This window comes from Varanus komodoensis, unplaced genomic scaffold (genome assembly GCF_004798865.1).
Source record: "Varanus komodoensis strain SLA01 unplaced genomic scaffold, ASM479886v1 scaffold90, whole genome shotgun sequence".
Taxonomy (NCBI): domain Eukaryota; kingdom Metazoa; phylum Chordata; class Lepidosauria; order Squamata; family Varanidae; genus Varanus; species Varanus komodoensis.
The window spans coordinates 551,984-570,239 of NW_025336599.1; the positions used below are offsets into that span (position 1 = coordinate 551,984).

Sequence of the window (18,256 nt, forward strand, 5' to 3'; positions counted from 1 at the left end):
AAAAATGCATACATGCACGCACACATGCGCGCACACACACACACACAACCTCTAATTAATGTACAAGTTTAATCACCATTCCCCACATGGAAGAACAATTTTACACTGTTCATTTGCTTGTATAATCTCCAAACTGACACAACAGAAAAGCAGTAGCCTATAAATCTGTTCCCATTCATTCCTTTAATATTCATATCGCACTGAACTACAGCAGCTTGTTCCCCCTGTCTATTACAACATGCAAAAGTGTCAATAAAATATTACGAAAGACACGATGTATTTGCTGTGTGTTGGCGTGCGCCATTTATTTTTCAAAGATACATTAAATGGTTCCAGAATTGTCCCTCTGCTTGCTAATAACTGGGTGATGATTAATGATTAATTACTTCAGCACAAATTGATGGGGCACAAGAACATTGACAGAACCCTGATTAATTAACCTTCCCCTCCCCTCCCCTCCCTTCCCAGAGATGGCTACTTTAAAAAATCAACAAAATTAATAGAATGTTACCATTCAAAGCAAAGTTGAAAGTCAATGTCATAATTAGACACCAAGTTTGAGGATAAAGGGATTTTTATGGCTAAATATTTGTTAAAAGTTAGGCAGGTAAAAAGGACCACAGGTTCTTGGAGGCTCTGTCTCATACGCACACAAGGTCAATAAGTCCTTTATCCATTACGTGCATGTGTGTGCACACAAGGACACATGTGCGTGCTTGGGGATACATGCATGTAAAGTGCGTGTGTTGGGAGGGGAGGGGAGGGACTACAGGAAGTCTGACCTTAATTGAGCACCCTCAGTTTCACGCATGAACAGTTTTATCTGCACCTTGGGTAGGTGCACATCTATATATTGCTCTCCCTGTGGCTTCATGAGTTAAACGGTTGGAGGAGAAATTCACTAAGGTAACATTTTAATAAGATTTATCAAATTTCACATGGTTGCACCAGCATGCAAATGGAAATAGTGTTATTCTCACAGTTCACACTTCTCCAAATTTGGCAAATGAGTTTTCCCATTAAACATGCATGCAAAATGTGTGTATTAGGGGATGTAACATAAAAATACATTGCATTACAAAAACTGTATGGAAAATGTATATTATACTAGAGGTACTAGAAATAGGAGTATTTATGCAATTTCATGTGAACTTTAAAAACAATTAGGGTGGTTTGGGACAAACCAAACCTAACACTGGAGAAATTCTGCATTTTAAGGAAGAACCAAGTTTTAGCCCATAAACATGGGAAACAGGAGAACCAAACTGGCCACGGGTCCCTAGGCCTAGACAACCTATTTCTCCTGCAGCCCAGGCTTTTCTGGCCATGATTCCCCAGGTGTTAACTGGGACACTCTGAACACAGCGTCTCCTTCACCACTGCAGGAATGCTCCTGGCAAACCCCACACCATTATTAGCAGTGTCCCTATTCCATGGCATGTGTAGCATCCATGTGAGTTGCTGCACATACGTGGAAAAGGACAGGTCACTTAGGGCTCACCAGGAATGGAACCCTGCATGATCACTATGCAAGCACGAGTCCCTTTTCCATGCCACCTGATGTAGAAGAAAATTGCCAGCAGACCTCATCACACTGGCAAGCCCATGCTGAACAGGAGAGAAAATGCTAAAGGGAAGGACTTCACGTAGGTTTATCCCAACCCTGCCCACACGGGCAGACAGAGACAAAACTCAAGATTAAAAAGATTGCAATGTTTTCTATGAGCAAGCTTTCAAAAGATTTAGTGTCCTTACAGTGTGGGAAAGACTAGATTGCTTGCAGGGGATGTGATGAAAGCCATCAAGTGGGATCTACTTGAATCCGCTGCTGCTGCTGCTTTTGCTGTGATGGTTTAGAACTGACACTGCATTTTAACCAAAATGCATGCTCAGTGATAATGTGGTGTTTCTTTCTCTCAAACTCCTTTCCTGGAACCCACAGAAAAGATGATTCTCAAAGAAGCTGTGCTGGGAATACCACCCCTGAAAATGGTTTGGAAACGTCTAAGACAAGGCAAATCAACAAAACTTGATCTTGTTGAGTCTTTGATTGGTCTTTGATTTCCACATTCAAGCTCATTCTAATTCATATATGTAACGGATTGTGAGCTTCGTTTTTTGTGTGAAACTCTCTACACTTTTTCATGTGCATTTGCCCAGTCTACTCTTCAGACATGCAACTTTGTTAAAAGTACTCATTTTTCTGCCACTGATTAGCGTTTCTGAACAATTTTCAAACATTCACTGCATTGAAAATGCACGTCTTTTTGCTGTTGTTGTTCCACAAATGGCATCCAAAATTCTAAAGGGCATAGACGTTGACTGAGGAATGCATCCTCATTCAGTTCTGGGAGGTGCAAGCTGTGGAAACTGTGGAAAAAATATACGTCCCATATACCCTGAAATGGCAGTCCCTGAATTCTGTTCATCTGTTTGAACTGGGAATGGGTGGTATTATCACATTACTCATGTGCGAGGTGAATTTCAGTGGGTCCAGTCCAATTTTGCATCCAATCCAACTTTCACAGTACCTGCAATATCACACATACACCTGCTTGTCCTTTGAGATCATCATTATAGCTCCTTCTCCAGGTTCACCCAGCTTTTCAGGTACAGAAGGAGAGAGGTTCTTCTAAGTGGTGGTGACTTGTCTTGGGAAGGTTTTTATGTTGCTATATTGGTTGTTTTCTAAGTAGCTACTGTTTGGAAGTTATTTTATACTTGTTGGTTTATAGATATTTAAGTATTTTTTATGCTTTGTCCTCATAATTGGCTTTAATGCTGTGGTATAAATAGGTAACAATTCCCATCTGGCTCTCACCAACATTTGACCTTCTGTTAGGAATCTGGAGCCAGGAAAGAAAGTGTTGCAAGATAGATATGAATGAAGGCTAGAAGAGAATCATTGCCACATTTCGCTTGCAATGATCATCTTTCGGAATGCATTTTGGAATATCTGAAACATTCCAAAAGCAGCGTAGAATATTGAGAAGCCTAGAACAAGTTCTGCACATTTATTTAAAAAACCCAGCAATGTGCTGGCTTAATTGAGGACAGATTTTGGGACAAGACATAGCGTCCAAAATATGCACCATCAAGTTCCCTCTACCTTTGCAATGTCTAATGCAATTGTCACAAACCTAGTATTGCCCAGGGGGCAATGACTTCAAAAAGCTGTGGCCAGCATAGCCAATGGATGATCAAGAATGCTGGGAATTGTAGTCCAAATATCTGGAGGGAAGCAGGGAAGGCTGCGAGTGCCTCCCAACCCCGATTGCCTCCAAGGGGAAATACAGGATGACGCATTGTCAGGGCACCAAAACCCAGGTGTTGTGAGAAGCATGGAGTCCAGCTGGAACCACTTTTAAAAACTCTGCATGAAAGTTCACATTTAATGAACATTTTGAACAAATATACTGAACCTATCTGTATAGTGCAATGGTGATACACACCCTGGTAACTTCCCAGTTGGATTACTGTAACGCGTTCTACGTGGGGCTGCCCTTGAAAATGGCCCAGATACTTCAGTTGGTACAAAACAGAGCTGCCAGGTTGCTGACGGGGGCCAGTCGTTATTCTCATATAACGCCAGTCCTCTATCAGCTGCACCAGCTCCCAAACTGAAGTCCAGCTCCAATTCAAGGTGCTGGTATTAACCTATAAAGCCCTAAATGGCTTAGGTCCAGAATACCTGAAGGATCGCCTCCTTTCCTATATGCCCTCACGCCCCTCAAGATTGCCGGGGGAGGCCTTGCTCTGGGAAGCCTCCTTGAAGGAAGTACGGAGGGTCTCTACCTGGAGGAGGGCCTTCTCCGCAGTGGCACCCAGACTAGGAAATGCCCTCCCCAGAGAGGTCTGCCTGCCGCTTACGTTATACTCCTTCCAGCGCCAGGTCAAGACCTTTTTATTTAACCATCATTTTAACAATTAAGCGTTTTATTTATTTATTTATTTAGACAACTTTTAGATGTCTTAAGATTTTTTTTTCTTTCCCACAGTCACATTTTCTATTTTTTTCCTCCCTTTTCTGCACATGGTGGGCATGTCGTGAGCGGAGCTGGCTGGTGCCGGAGGTCAGACTAGATGGCCCGGGAGGTCCCTTCTGACTTGCTCTGTTTCTATGGTGTGCACTTTTATATTGTTTTAATAATTGTGGTTTTATTATTGTATTATTGCAGTTTACATTGCACTGTACACTGTACATTACATTTTGCATCGTGCAAGGCGTCCTGAGCGCTTGTTGGAAGGACGGGATATAAATGTTTGTTATAAATAAATAATAAATATTGACAAGCATGAGAACAGAAAAACCCGATCTGTTCCATTCTGGTGAGGTGTGAATGCGATATCGCCAAGTAGGAAATCCCAGCAAAGAAGAGAAGGGGAAGGAAGGGGAATAAAAAGAAAGGAAAGGACAGGGGGAAAGGGGGAATTAAATGGCAAAAACACAAAAGATAGACACCATGTGATAGCTCATTGCTTCTTTGTTCAAAAGCAGAACAAATGCATTTGAGTTCAAGAAACCACATCAAATTTCTACAAGGGAGTACAGAATGAAATCCTAATCTAGGCCTATGCAAAGTCTATCCTGTGTTTATACAATGTCTGTTCAGAAAGCAGGCCTAGGAAGTTCAACATGACCTGTGTACAAGTAAGTACATAGGATAGCTCCCGCCCTCCCTCCCTCTCTCATTGCTAAGGCAGCTCCATAGCAAGAACATAAAGTTGCATGTATTTACTAGGGATTTATCGGAAGTTAACTTCTGTTCATACATCGTGCAAACATGACATTCTTCATTCTGAATACAAGCAGCATTTTTTTCCCCGAAAAACTGCATTTGAAAAATGCATGTAAACAGCACTTTGAAATATGCATCCTCTGCCCCACGCTGCCAACTATATATTCCCACTTTTGTCAGTGGGAAAGGACACCCACAGTTCAGTGCTTTCCTCTTTTGAAATGGGGGCTTTTGCTATTGAAAGAGTTGAAAAGAGGTCAAAATGGAAGACGAGAGACTGCTAAAATGAGCTTTAAAATTATTTGGGGTGAATCTGGGTGAGCTCAAACTAGGTTCTGGTGATGCAGGGTCTGGCCCTCCTCTGGTCAAAAGGCAGTTTCCTCGGACTCTGAGGCTGAACTGGAAGAGGAGGCAGGGATGGAATTCTTAGCTGAACTGCCAAGATAAGCAAGCCCCAGTTTAAGAGAAGTGGCTGGTGAGAAAAACCTTCTCAACAGGTACCAACATATGCCCAATAACGGATGCATTTCCATTACACCACCTTAAGAACTACTGCATTTTGCTGTAGTTCTCTTTTATTAATCTCTGTGTGCAAGAGCAGTTTTCTGTAGGCGAATCATATTTCTAGATCAATGCACAAGCCTTTCACCTATTTGCATTCACATGCTGAATAACTACTGAACAGTTCAAGCCTCTTAACAACCCATCACTCCTCTGAGCTCAATTTATAGATAACATTTATCTAAAGAGATGGCATCCCAAATATTTCTTGCCGCAAATGTTACTTTTCGCATAAATATTGCTGCATGTGCATTGCTGTATAGGAGTGTATTTCTGGCAAAGCAGAAGCATTTTCTGCACCAAACCCAATGCCCAACTTTTTCTCTCTCCCCTTCCCTTTTGGCTCAGCTCGAATACTGCTTAAAATTATTTCATCAGCATGTGCACCCCTTCTGCATTTTCTCTCAGAAGTCATAAAGAAATGGTATGAATTAATTCATGTAACATTTCAAAGATGTCTTGATTTATAAATGCATTGCAATGAGACCACCACCACCACCACCACCACCACCAATAATAATGATGATGATGATGATGATGATGATGATGATAATAATAATAATATTTTGACAGCATGGTTCCAGCATTTTCACTGGAGTTTTCAAACATATTGATGATTTTCCCTGGCAAGACATTCATGAAGGATTTCATTTAGAAAGCAAGAATGCATTTCAGTCTCATGGATTTCATCTTGGCAATGCTTCTGAATTTATTTGCAAAGAATTAGAAGGATTGTTGGAAAGAACTTAGCAGCTATCCATCTGTTTCTTCATCAGAGGCTTTCAAGGCCCAGTTAGCTGGGCATGCAGAACATGGTCTTTCTGGTTGTGGCCCCTGGCTTGGAGAGCTCTCCCTAGAAATGCTTGATCAGCATCTTCTGTGTTGGTTTTCAGACAATGGTGAAAAGATTTTCATTCCACCAAGGTCTTTTATAAATTATGTTGCTCTATTTCCTGCTATTTACTGGACTATGGCTCATGATTTTTAACTGCTTATTACTGTTTTACTGTCTTTGGTGCATCATATTCTATTGCTGCACTGAAAGTGTAAGTGTCCTTTTGCAACCTTTTGGTTTCCCTGAAAAACAGGCAGTCATTTTGCTGTATCTTTTGTGTGGATGTTGGGAACTCTGGAGGAATGTCAGCATTTTTACACTGTCACTGATATCAATATTATAATGCTTCTAATTTGAGTAAATCAACACAAATACAAAAATATGCCATGGTCTTATATTAGAGTTTGAGTAAAGAAAGCTCATGACTGCATGAAAGCCAAAGCTGTTTTCATCAAATAACTAAAACACATGAGCGCTGAGGTCTTGCATGCTTCCAAAGGGAGTCAGTCCACAGGAAAGGTCCCAGCCCAGAGAAGGTCTTTTCCCATGTCAGAGCTAACTGGAAGTCCATACACCATGCCAGCAACAACAAGGTCTTCTCTGAGAATGTCTTGACCTGGCAGGTAGGTATAGGCTGGGGGAAATATTGCTTGAGGTGACCTGTAAGAGTTTTAAGCGTGCCACAATTTCTTCCTTGTAAACTTCCTCATAAGTTAACTGAAAATAACTTAAGTTTGCTCTACCTTGCTACTGTAGCACTAGTGCCCAAAGGTCATCACCAGCTTTGCATTCACATTCACAAGGAGGAACTTTCCTTTGTGAGAAAAGTGGCTTCCCTGTGGAACCTGTAAATGCTGTGGACGTGCTTTCCTCAACCATGGCAACCGCCTCTTGGGCACCGCATGGATGGCTTGGTCGACAGCACCAGTGTTCTCCAACCACATCTCTGCTGCAAGACCAAAGTGGGAAGACCAGGCCCAAACTGCCTCTGGCCGTGGCGGGAACTGGCTCTGCTTGTCTCCCCGCCCCCGCTTCAGTCGAGCCCACCTATTCCATGGTGTGGTGGAGGGGAAAAATCATGCTATCTAGTATTCCTTGGATGGCACGTCAATAGGAGAATACATTAAGTGACTATGTTTAAGTGCATATGCTATTCCATCCTTGGAGCACAATCCACTGACACGAATGTGAGTCCCTGCACATAATGCCAGGCACATCCAGTGATGAGGAGAATCAGGTGATGTGGTGGCCATTTCTGGCCATCGATGATGGTGCCTTACAGTGGAAGAAAGGAGACTTGAGCTGCCCCAGAATGCCTCAAGGGGCTGCTCTCTGATGAAGTTATGGTGCAGGAAAATGGGAATGAGCGAGTAGATGAACAGCAGTGTGATGGGGGTGTAATACAGTAATGTATTGCTTCAGATTTTTAAACTGATGAACTTGATGAAAAACATGGAAGGCAAACAATACCCCTTCTGCCTGCCAAGATGGAATGGTGAGATTGGAGATAGTCAAAGACTATTTCCCAGCCTTTTTAAGAAGTTGTCACACTGCAAACATTTTTCTGCCAGGCATATTGCAGGTTTCTGGGGAGCATTCCAAAACAACGGCTTTGCCACCTTTCAAAACTATCTCATTTTTGCTATGTTGTTTTCAGTTTGCTCGCAAGCTAAAATCCCAGAGCAGCATAGTTTATTGTTTTAATATCTCTCTGAGACAAGGCGAAAGCATCCCTTGGTGGCTGCTTATCTGTCATATGTATTTTTGTGAAAGAACTATCAAGGCAAGCATGCTGCTTTGGAGCCATACCAGAAGACCACAAGTTGGAAAGTAGCTGCATTTCACTTTTTAAAAGGAACAGCAGAAGCTAAACAGGAAAAAAGGAGTGGGGGCGGGGAGGCAGAATACGAAGTAATATTCCACATAAGCTAGCTAGGGATATACCTATGAGTTGCTCCTAGTTGTATAAAACTGTCTCCTATTTAAATATCATCCCCCTGATGTTTCAGCTGAGTTGGAGCCACCCGGGTCAAACATCCTCTCAGCAGCTCTCAACATGAGCCAAAGAACTGCCAGAGACCTAGGAAGTCCTCGTACCTTCAATGAAATCTACCTGTATTCTGACTAGCAGTATCTCTGCAGGCATATCCCAGTGCCAAAAACTTTTCACCTGAAGGTGCTAAATGAAGGACATTCAGCACACAAAGTATTTCACACAACATTATGGGTACTCTCCAGAGCCTGAATGAACAATATTATGGGGGAGGGGAGACGCAAAATAGGTTGCCGCCCCCCTGCTCCCCATGCATGGGATTGTACTGAAAATGTATTAAAAGTCTTTCAAGTTTCCCACAAAATTCCTGCAGATGTTTTATATTGCATATTTCTCAACACTCATCAGTGATGGTAATCTATCTTTCCATCTCTCCATCTCTGTCTTTCTATTATTCTGTCTGTTCTGCCTCGTCTTGCTAAAATAAAATTGATATAGATAGTGATAGATATAGAAAGCCATTATAAGGTAAGGCAGAAGCATTTAATTTTTTTTCACTAAAATTTGATAGAAGTGGATGATACCATCATCATGGTAGGTCTTGACATTTACACAGATGATTTATGATTTATTATATTCACATCATAGTTCACTTCTTTGGATGAAATATGGTGACAAATCAAATATAAATCTCAGTCCATCACCCCATGGAGCCGGAGTAGCCATGTATGCACTGCTGCGTTCACAGAGTTCTGGTATCGGTGCAAAAAGTATGGGATTCATGCCTGTGTTCCTGATTGTCTGCTGTGAAATGAATCATGTAGTTAGACCTTTTGTGGGACATCTAGCATTTTGGACAGGGCTTCTGACCGACAAATAAGCAAGCTCTACCCGCACTTTGGTGTTTCTTTGCCTGTAATAAAATGGCCGGAGAAGACCCATGGGCCTCAGGACTATGAAACAGAGTTTTAATTATGGAATGTTTCATTCTATTTATTTTAATGCTAAATGACAAGGAACACCGAAGTCCGACAATGGGGCACATCAAATGAAAGGGTGTGGCCTGAATTGGTGGGTTGGAGTAGGCAGTAGCAAAGAGAATATTACTAATTAAATCAGCTGAAATAGAATAGCATTTTAGGGACACAATGGGCTGTAAACTTACTTTATATTAATTGAACTCAGTGTAATGACATATCAGAATGAATAGCTAGTGAACTGGAAATTCATTTAGACCATTAGTTTAATTACAGAAACTGATGGAAGTTTTCTCAGATGATTATGTAAAGAACTAGAGAACTGTGGAATAGAGATGCTTTTGCATCATATCAATCCCCTTTTGTGCTCAATGCAGATTGTGCAACATGGCTCTGCAGTTAATTCTGTTCCTGACTGACAGATTCACACGCACAGCTGAACACTACTGACAGACAGAATCACCTGTAGAAAAAAGTGGTCAGGATCAGTCATGAGCTAAAAAGGACACTCAGCATGAAGAAATCATTTCCTGCTTCCAGTTATCCGTGGTGACCAATGTCTGCCTTAAATGGAATGACCAGTCCCCAGTCATGTAGACATCCATGCCATGGAAGAAACTACTGCATAGCCAGAGAGAACCTGGTAGGTTTGGGCAGTCTTTCAGCAAGGTCCACCCGTGTCGATGCTTTCTTGGGACCCTGCCTGAGCAGGCCAGGATAAAGACTTTCCAATTAACATTCTAACATTCTGTTAGAGCTGACTAGCTAGGCTGGCTTTGGCATACAAAGGGGGAATATTGCATAACTTGAAACCAAGAGGCACAAGCCAAGTGAGAACGCTTCATGATAAGATAAGAAGTTGATTCCAAACCGAAGACCCTTCCTCCCTTCCAACTTGAAATCACCAAGCCACACCTCCAGGGTGGGCCCTTCTGCTTCCGGGCCAGTCACTTGGAGTGTCCAGCACTTGGCAGCTTGTCCACCCTCTTACTCTTCCCCACCCAATTGGCTCGTGCATCAAACTTTCAAGCAGATTTTGCAACTGATTTTCTGTGACTTGCCCCTGGCCTTGACTTTCCAGTTGTAGATTCTGGTCCCTCCTATACAATTCAGTTAAATACAAATCGGATTCCACAGCCTTTGAATCTGAATTCAAAGGCAGTGGGAGGAGCCGGTCATGATAACCCACACTCCCACGTTATGAACCATTGTTTAAATTTCCCCCAGTGCTTTGACACAATGCTACATTGGGTACTCCAGAGCCTAACAGACAACAACAACAGTAACAACACCAACAACAATGAGAACAGACAAAAACAAACAAACAAACAAAAAAGCCTGCCCAAAAGCGATCCCAGCTCTGATTGGAAGATCAGTGCCCACTGGCCCAGTGGCTAAGGTGGCCAACAATCTTGAATATGAAGTGCTGCCTGGGAAAAGGTTCAGGTTTTCTGTATTTCCAGTTAAATAGGTCATTCAGGTATTGGGGTTTTCCACTTGGAGCAATATATGAGGCATTCTCAGGACCTACTGATGGCCCTCTTTTTGGCCAGCTTCAAAGCCCAGACTACAAATACCTCTGGAAGTGACACTGCATTATGCTCTACTGGTATTCTCATTACATGCAAGAAAGAATGGGTACCCTCAGGGCTATTGAGGAAAGAGTAATTGTGGTTGCCACACTGCAATGTTTCATAAGTAGCTGGCTCATTGATTGACACTCCTCCATTCATAAGGGTCACCTTTGTAGTGAGCCTTGATTTATGTATTATTAATTCACTATTGCGTCTGTAATTGATTGTGAGCTTTGAAGCATGCACCATCGACAGCCAAATAACACTCTTTCTGGGCATGCACTGAGTTGGTACATGAAAAATCTGGCACATCCACCACGTTTCCCTTTGTCTGTCACCTCTGCGGCTTGGGCTTCATGAAGAGGAGGACTTTGTGGGTCCATCTTCTTCTCCATATTTTGGTGACTGGTAATTAAACATAGAAACAGAGCGAGTCAGAAGGGGCCTCTCGGGCCATCTAGTCTGACCCCCGGCTCCAGCCGGCTCTGCTCATGACATGCCCACCATGTGCATGTCCAGCCCATCCTTGAACACCCACACTAATGGGGCCTCAACGACCTCCCGTGGAAGCCCATTCCACACCCTCGGGGTCCTAACTGTCAGGAAGTGCTTCCTGGCATCCAAACGAAAACTTGGCTCCCTGAGCTTTGCTCCACTGGAGCGCGTCCTGCCTTCCTCTGCAGGGGAGAACAGGTCTCTACCCACCTCCGTGTGACATCCCCTCACATACCTGTATGTTGCCAACATATCCCCACATAAACATCACATCATTTGGCCTGACCACACGGCGACAATGGAGACCATCACCCTCCATAAAAGAGGGCAAAGAAAGGCAGTGAAGGAGAACAAGTTGCTCCCTCTCCTTGTGCCTTTGCCCTTCTTGGATTAAGAACATCTGCATCCAACTTAACAGTCTGCATTTTCCTGGATCCCAAAAGAACTTGAAAACAGTTTCCATAAAATGGCTAGACATAGCAAGCAACACCAAAACTCAGAACAACCGGGAAATGCCAGGGCAAATCAAAGCACCAAGGAAAAGACACTACAAAGGACTTCACTTTGCATTAAAAAGAAAACAGAATCACCATGTGCTTTATATGCAGAAGGGCTTCTGGATAGTCATACCTGGCAGGTTCATCTGAGGGGTGGCCTGGAGGTGTTTTGGTCACGTGTTGGTTCGGTCTTTAAAGGCTAAAATATTACCTCAAGAGCCCTCGAGGTGGTTTTAAAACTGGTGAGGCACATGCAGTTAACATTCCCAGTTAGTAGTTTAACTGGTGCTTCATCAGCGCTCCAGTCTGAACCATCTGAAAGGGGAGGGTACTGGTGACATGGCACGACTCTTCCAAATGCCTCACACAGCCCTTCCATGTACTTTTGGCATCCGTGCTGGGCACAAAAAGTTTCCCAGGGAATTCCACAGCAGACCATAGCTACCATGGAGCACAACACCAATCTGCCAAGTCGACCCCAACCTCAGACAGGCAGTTCAGGAAGATACATGTGTGGAACCTAGAGGAATGCTCTCCAGGAGAATGGGCATGACCTTGTCTCAGCATGGGTCATGTGCCAGGGTGATTAATGCAGCATCAGTACCATTACTTAGTCAGCACATGGACTGAACTGAATCCAGAAAACCCACATCATCCAAAATTGGTTGCAGCTGCACCCCAAGAAGCTACACTACCACTGTGCCCCAGAGCCGTATTTCACCCATCTGATGTCTGCAAGACCCTTAAAGGCTCAGAGAAGCTCTCTGAAAGAATGGCCTCATGGCCACTTCCTTCAACACCACCAAATAGTTCAAGGTGGCTGAGGCCACCGACTATCTCCATTTTCTGATCCAGGTGGCCAGTCCTTTCCTGGTTGATGCTATGAGCCAGCAGGTTCAAAGGTCAGGTCAACCAACATCCCCCCAAGCACATCAGAACGTTCCTTGAGCCTCAGCAACTTCAGGTTCTCCTATAGTCCCTGACTGGGCCTGGATGTGCTCCCTAATGCAGAGTGATACAGGACTGTGTTCCATCTGCATTTTGCCACAAACAGCCACTAATCCACACCTTCAGGATTTGTGTGCATAGTAAAGCACAGCTCTCCCTTGAATTTCACCCTTTCTGCACGCTGCAATGCAGTTCAAAGTGTGCAACACAAGGAATATTTTCTGATAAAATTTGTTTAGAAATATATCATTCCAAAACCATTAGAAATGTGTACTTTGAGAGAAAAACAGTTAAAATGCACATATAATTTGAGTTGTCTTGCTGATTTCTTTATAGTTAAAGATTAACTGGTAATGGCATTAATTTTTTTTTCAGCTGAAGATTAATATGGTAATAGGATGAAACAGAGCTACACACGAAGACATTCAGAACTGATGAGGACCAGAGACAGACTGAGCTGCCTATTCCTGGCAATGCTGAGTCCGGGTCACAAAAGAAGCAAATTTATCCTCAAAGTGCTTACTCAAAGATATTCAGAGGGAAAGGGGGATCTGCTAGTGAAGTGGGAGTAGAGGAAGCTGGACACAGAGCTGCATTGATTGCAACCAGGACCCCCTCCCCCACTTTGCTGGCCCTAAAATGGCCATCTAGAGAAAATGCAGGGTGGGAGGCAGGGCAGTGTGGGGAGTCACCACCATGACAGGGGGTGGGGGAGGCTCACAAAGGACCAAGAACTGTCTACAGTTAGATTTACTTCTGAGGCTTCCTCCACTTCCATTCCAACCATCTTACCATCTGTTTCATTGACCCCTAGTTCCCTGGTAAAATAAGATGCTTGAGAGATCCTACCTACAGGGAAAAGTAGACACTTAGATGCACTTGTGTCAATAGTTCAGGCAGTGCTTAATTTATAGGGAACGGGGCAGCTTGCCCAGTCGTGCTTGCAAGAGCACTAGCTAAGGGAGGCCAGCCCCTGCACATGGAACTAGAGTGCCATGCCCACATCATCTCAGAATGTGACCAGGGCATCACGAGCAGCACCAGGCAAGCCAGGCGGAAAGTCCTGGGGGGCAGCCGCCCCCGTATCAGCCTCTGTGAGCAGACCAGCTCAGCAGGCCCCCACTCCTGCAGAGGGAGGGAAGCCACAGCAGCTAGCGCGAGAGGTTCATGGGAACGGGAAGAGCAGTTCTTGTCAAAGACAGTGTCATCTGTGACACCGGACGCTTGCAATGCCCATGCTGGAAGGGCTTCTGGGCACCGATGTCCCAAACGTCTGTACATTTGCCCTCTGCCACACTTGCATAGAATGCTTCCAGGCCACGTCGGATCATTTGCTCTGCACAGCCAGTGGCCTTCAGCCCAGCGTGGATGGTATTTGCGTGCATTTTGTGCCTGGACATGACCCAGCTCCGTGGGCCCCCATGCACGTTGACAGCACCCCCACGGGGAGTGCGCAGGAAGCAGAGCCAGAGGGGTCCATGCAGCTGGCTGGCACAGGAGGCCATGAGGAGTGTTTCCAGTATCCACAACTGTACTTCCAGTGGTTACAGGTAGGGATAAATGTTCAGGTACGTGGACTTCTAGAGTGGCACACATGCACTGACAGTGCCAATGCAATATCTTGCTGCTAAAAGTAATGGACAGTGCATGCATTCCTTAAGGAGACAGAAGTGAAAAAATGATTATGTTGTTACTACGGGAGTGGCACCCATTGCCGCCATATTCTCCTGGCATACAAAGTGGGGATACTTTTGGCTCATTTGGAAATTTCCACACTTCCTCCTTTGCTCCCTTTGACTCTTATGGGAATGTTGGTCTACTTGGTCCGCAGTCTCCAGCTGCACTGGAAGTTTGTACCCTGGGAGTGTGAAGAATCTGTTTGGGGAGGGGGGGTGCCCAGGCTGGGCTCCTCAGACGCCGGCCCACTTTGCAGTGGGCCTGAGCCCGAGCTCCTGGCAAGCATGCCCGGTTTCCACAGGGTGCTCTCCCAGAATCAAGCTCCCCCCTTCCTACATGCAAGCCAGCAATGCCTGCAGCAGCAGGGGGGGAGGGAGCTGCTGTGGGGGACGGAAGCTGGCACATCCACCCTCAGGGCCCCTTTCTGCAGGGGATAGTTGGCGGCTGCCAACGGGGGATCTGCAAGCATTTGCAGGCTTCCTTTTGCCTCAGCTCACTTTGTGGGGCTTTGCTGAGCAGGTGGGGAAGTCTGTGAATGCTGGAAGGATGCCTTCGCAATTGCCAACTCAAATTGTAATCCAGTTGAAATAGCCTCTAGGTATCATTTTCTTTCTCGTGCTCTCTCTTTTGACAGTTTTTTTTTTAATATGCTGACCACTTTAGGTCCCCACAGCTCATTCCCATCCCCAGCCTACTGTCCTTCTAAATGCTCATTTTCCTCTCTCCCTCTTTTGAACATGCACACAGCCTTCTTGTCTCTGGCCTGGACTCCATGTGGCCGCTGTTCTTGTTTCAGCCACAGTCAAATGGCCTTTCATGCTATCAATGGAGCTCCACTATTCTTCAACACTGCATGAGCTGGCATTCCTGTTGGAACTGTTGGAATACCTGTAACTATTCCATATCATCAAAGCACCTTGGCCAGGAATATTTGGGGGAGCAGCTTTGTGAAAAAACAGAACGAAATCAGAAGAGCAGCATTTGATGCTTGGAAAATAACAGATTGAAACAATAGTTCAAAAGGGGTTTGTGGCTGCCACCACAGAGCAATCTGGGGTCAAAATACCCTCTTCACGTATTTTCTTCTTTTCAATGTGTAATGCTGCATAAGGGTTTGTTTCATAAGGAGTTGTAATCCCCATCTTAACTATAACCCCTAATTAGGCATTCTACCAAGATTCCATTAATGTCTTCTTGGACGGATTTGGTAAAATCATTTACTTGGTGGCATACGATACAGTGACTCTCAACCAGCAGAAAGGATCTTGTCCATTCTCTACTCCTCAACATGGTGTTCGCCAGATCTGTAGGCTCCCCATCCTGGGAATGGTGAAAGTTGTGGTTCAGTTAGGAATGCACGGACTTTATTAAACCCATCCTGTCTTCGTTTCCTGGATTGTTAGACACTTTTTGCTCTGTCAGGAACTCATTGATGGAATCAGATTTTGCAAGAGTGCATTTGAATGCATTTGTGAAAAATTGCACTTACAAAAGTTCAAACTTCTCAAAATATGCAAATCCCCCATGTGCATTTTCATGTTTTAGTTTGGGTGGAGATTTCACATTTTTGGAGCTTTTTCATAGTATTTTATGACTAAATTTGCATAGAATTAAGAAAAGTTTCCAAAAAAAGTCCAGAGAATTCATGTTACTCAGAAGAAGCTGGTCTGTGTGGTATCCTGACATCTGAATCAGAGAAATCTGAAGTCATTTGAATCTACTGCAGATTCCTTTGAGATTCCTAAGTCCAACATATGTGAAGGGTACAAAGTTGGGGAATGCTGGTCTACACATCAGTAGCTAAGCATTGAAATCACATCTCACTAAACATTTGCATTCAGTTTAGGAAGAGATACTGGCTTGATTGACATTTCACAGGCAAAACAGAAAAGAGAGCCGTAGCAGTGGCTTACTTGTGGAGGTGTATACTAGTGAACTGGGGGCACTGTAAACGGGGGATCCTTCTTGGTTCGCCTGGCACAGCAGCACCCTGCCTATGAAAGAGAGAGAGAGACAGAGAGACAGAGAGAGAGAGAGAGAAAGGAAAAGAGTGTTTTCTGAGATTGGGAATATGCAAACTAAATCTGATAATATTGGGGAAAAATCCCCCAACCCAATAAAGCTGTGATGAGGCTACAAAAAGTACAGCACCTTATATCTTAAGTAAGAACAACACAAACAACAAAACATCTTCTGAAAACATTAAGTTGCATTTATGTGTTTTCAAGTATGCATACGGTCAAAATATATCAGAGATTGAAAGCTTGAGGTTTTGAAGCAGAGTGTTACCCATACTTTGGAGCAGATCAATGCCAGCAGCCAAGGGCAAGATGCTAAACCGGTGGGGGCAGTCACAGAACAACGTCCCAAACAGTGCTTGTGTTTTGTTTTGCTTTTTTGTTTTGCTGTAGACAACTGTATTGTCTAGGTTAAGGCCCTCTTGTTTTCAGTGTTCTTGGTTCAGACTCCGTCTTTATAGCAATAACGGACAAATCACAACTGATGCTCTTTGCAATAGGTTGCCCCAATTCACTGGAGTTTTTGTTGGTCCCACTGCAGATTTAGATCCCTAAATCATATGCCTAGATTGGTTGCATAAATTTTATCTGGGCATGAAATATGACACCCTGGGCATTCATGTTCAGTGGTTTAAACTTCCTTGCAAGACCTGCAGCTGATGTTCCATTTGATATAGGCAGTGCTGCTAGTCACAGGGCCCTGGGGGATAACTGAGTACCTGAGATAAACACTGACAATACAGCACTCCGAACTACAAGGATGCAACCCAAGTTTGCTGATTGGACGTGGAAGACAGCTCTCCCTAGGAATCTCCCCAGACAATAGCTTTTGCAAGAAGATAATTAGTAGATAGTGGGTGGAAATGTTGCCTGAATCCTCCTTTTCCCAAAGAGGAGGAAGAAATGATGATGGTGGTGATGAAGGTGGTGGTGGTGATTTTGATACTGCTTCTCATGAGGAATGCAAAAATAAAAATAAAAATACACAGCAGCATTACATTAGAGGTTGGATCCAAGGAAGCTCAGGCGGAGGAAAAGCCAAACAGATACATTTCCAATAAGCCTCTAAAACACCTTGCTGTGGAGGCCTGCCATATCCCAGGGCAATGGGTGGGTACTTCTGCAGAGACCTTCTCTATATCACCAGCAAACGTAAACCCAAAGGCTATGGTGGAGACAACAGGCATTCCATGGGATCATGCGGCCTAGGGGGCGGGCACCAGTGTGCAATTCCTTGAGGTAACCTGGCCCTGAGCTGTGTAGAGAGTTGGATACTAATCCCAAACATGGCGGCAGGCGGGCATTCAGTGCAGATCCTCTTGTACAGGCAGCTACTGCAATCTGCTCAGGATAAGAGGGCTGCTTGGCTGATGCTGCAGTTAATTTCATATGGAGGAAATCCACTTTCTTGCTTTGTTGCTGGGAGGGATGACTTTTGCTGCTATTAAATATGTTTTAATGTATTTTGCTATTATTCAGATAGAGTTGAAAACATTATCAATGAGAGAAAATTCCTGCATATTGTGGGCACCACAGAATAAGAACGATGCAAACAAGCTGCATTAAGGGAACCAAGATTCAATTTGGATGCGAGGAAGTACTTCCTGACAGTTAGGACCCCGAGGGTATGGAATGGGCTTCCACGGGAGGTGGTTGACGCCCCAATGGTGAGAGTGTTCAAGAATAGGCTAGACATGCACATGGTAGGCATGTCATGAGAGAAGCTGGCTGGAGATGGGGGTCAGACTAGATGGCCCAGGAGACGCCTTCTGACTCGCTCTGTTTTTATATTTCTATGTTTCTATGTAAGCTAGAAAAGGTCTAGAGGAAAACAACAAGGATGATCCAGGAACTGGAAACAAAGCCCAATGAGGAAAGAGTGAAAGAACGGGGCATATTTAGCCTCAAAAGAAGGCTGAAGGGAGATATGTTAGCACTCTCT

At 44.1% G+C, this 18,256-nt stretch overlaps 1 protein-coding gene across 2 annotated transcripts in view; it reads right to left on the reverse strand.

The window, feature by feature from the left end:
* LOC123017274 (RNA binding protein fox-1 homolog 1) overlaps window positions 1-18,256 on the reverse strand; it is a 242,826-nt gene that overhangs the window by 102,478 nt on the left and 122,092 nt on the right. Inside the window, exon 7 of one of the 2 annotated variants that reach the window (XM_044418531.1) lies at window positions 16,210-16,290. The exons of the other annotated variant lie outside the window; for it this stretch is intronic. Within the exon in view, the coding sequence (XP_044274466.1) occupies window positions 16,210-16,290 (81 nt within the window). The remainder of the gene's footprint in view (window positions 1-16,209; window positions 16,291-18,256) is intronic. 2 annotated transcript variants of the gene reach the window in all.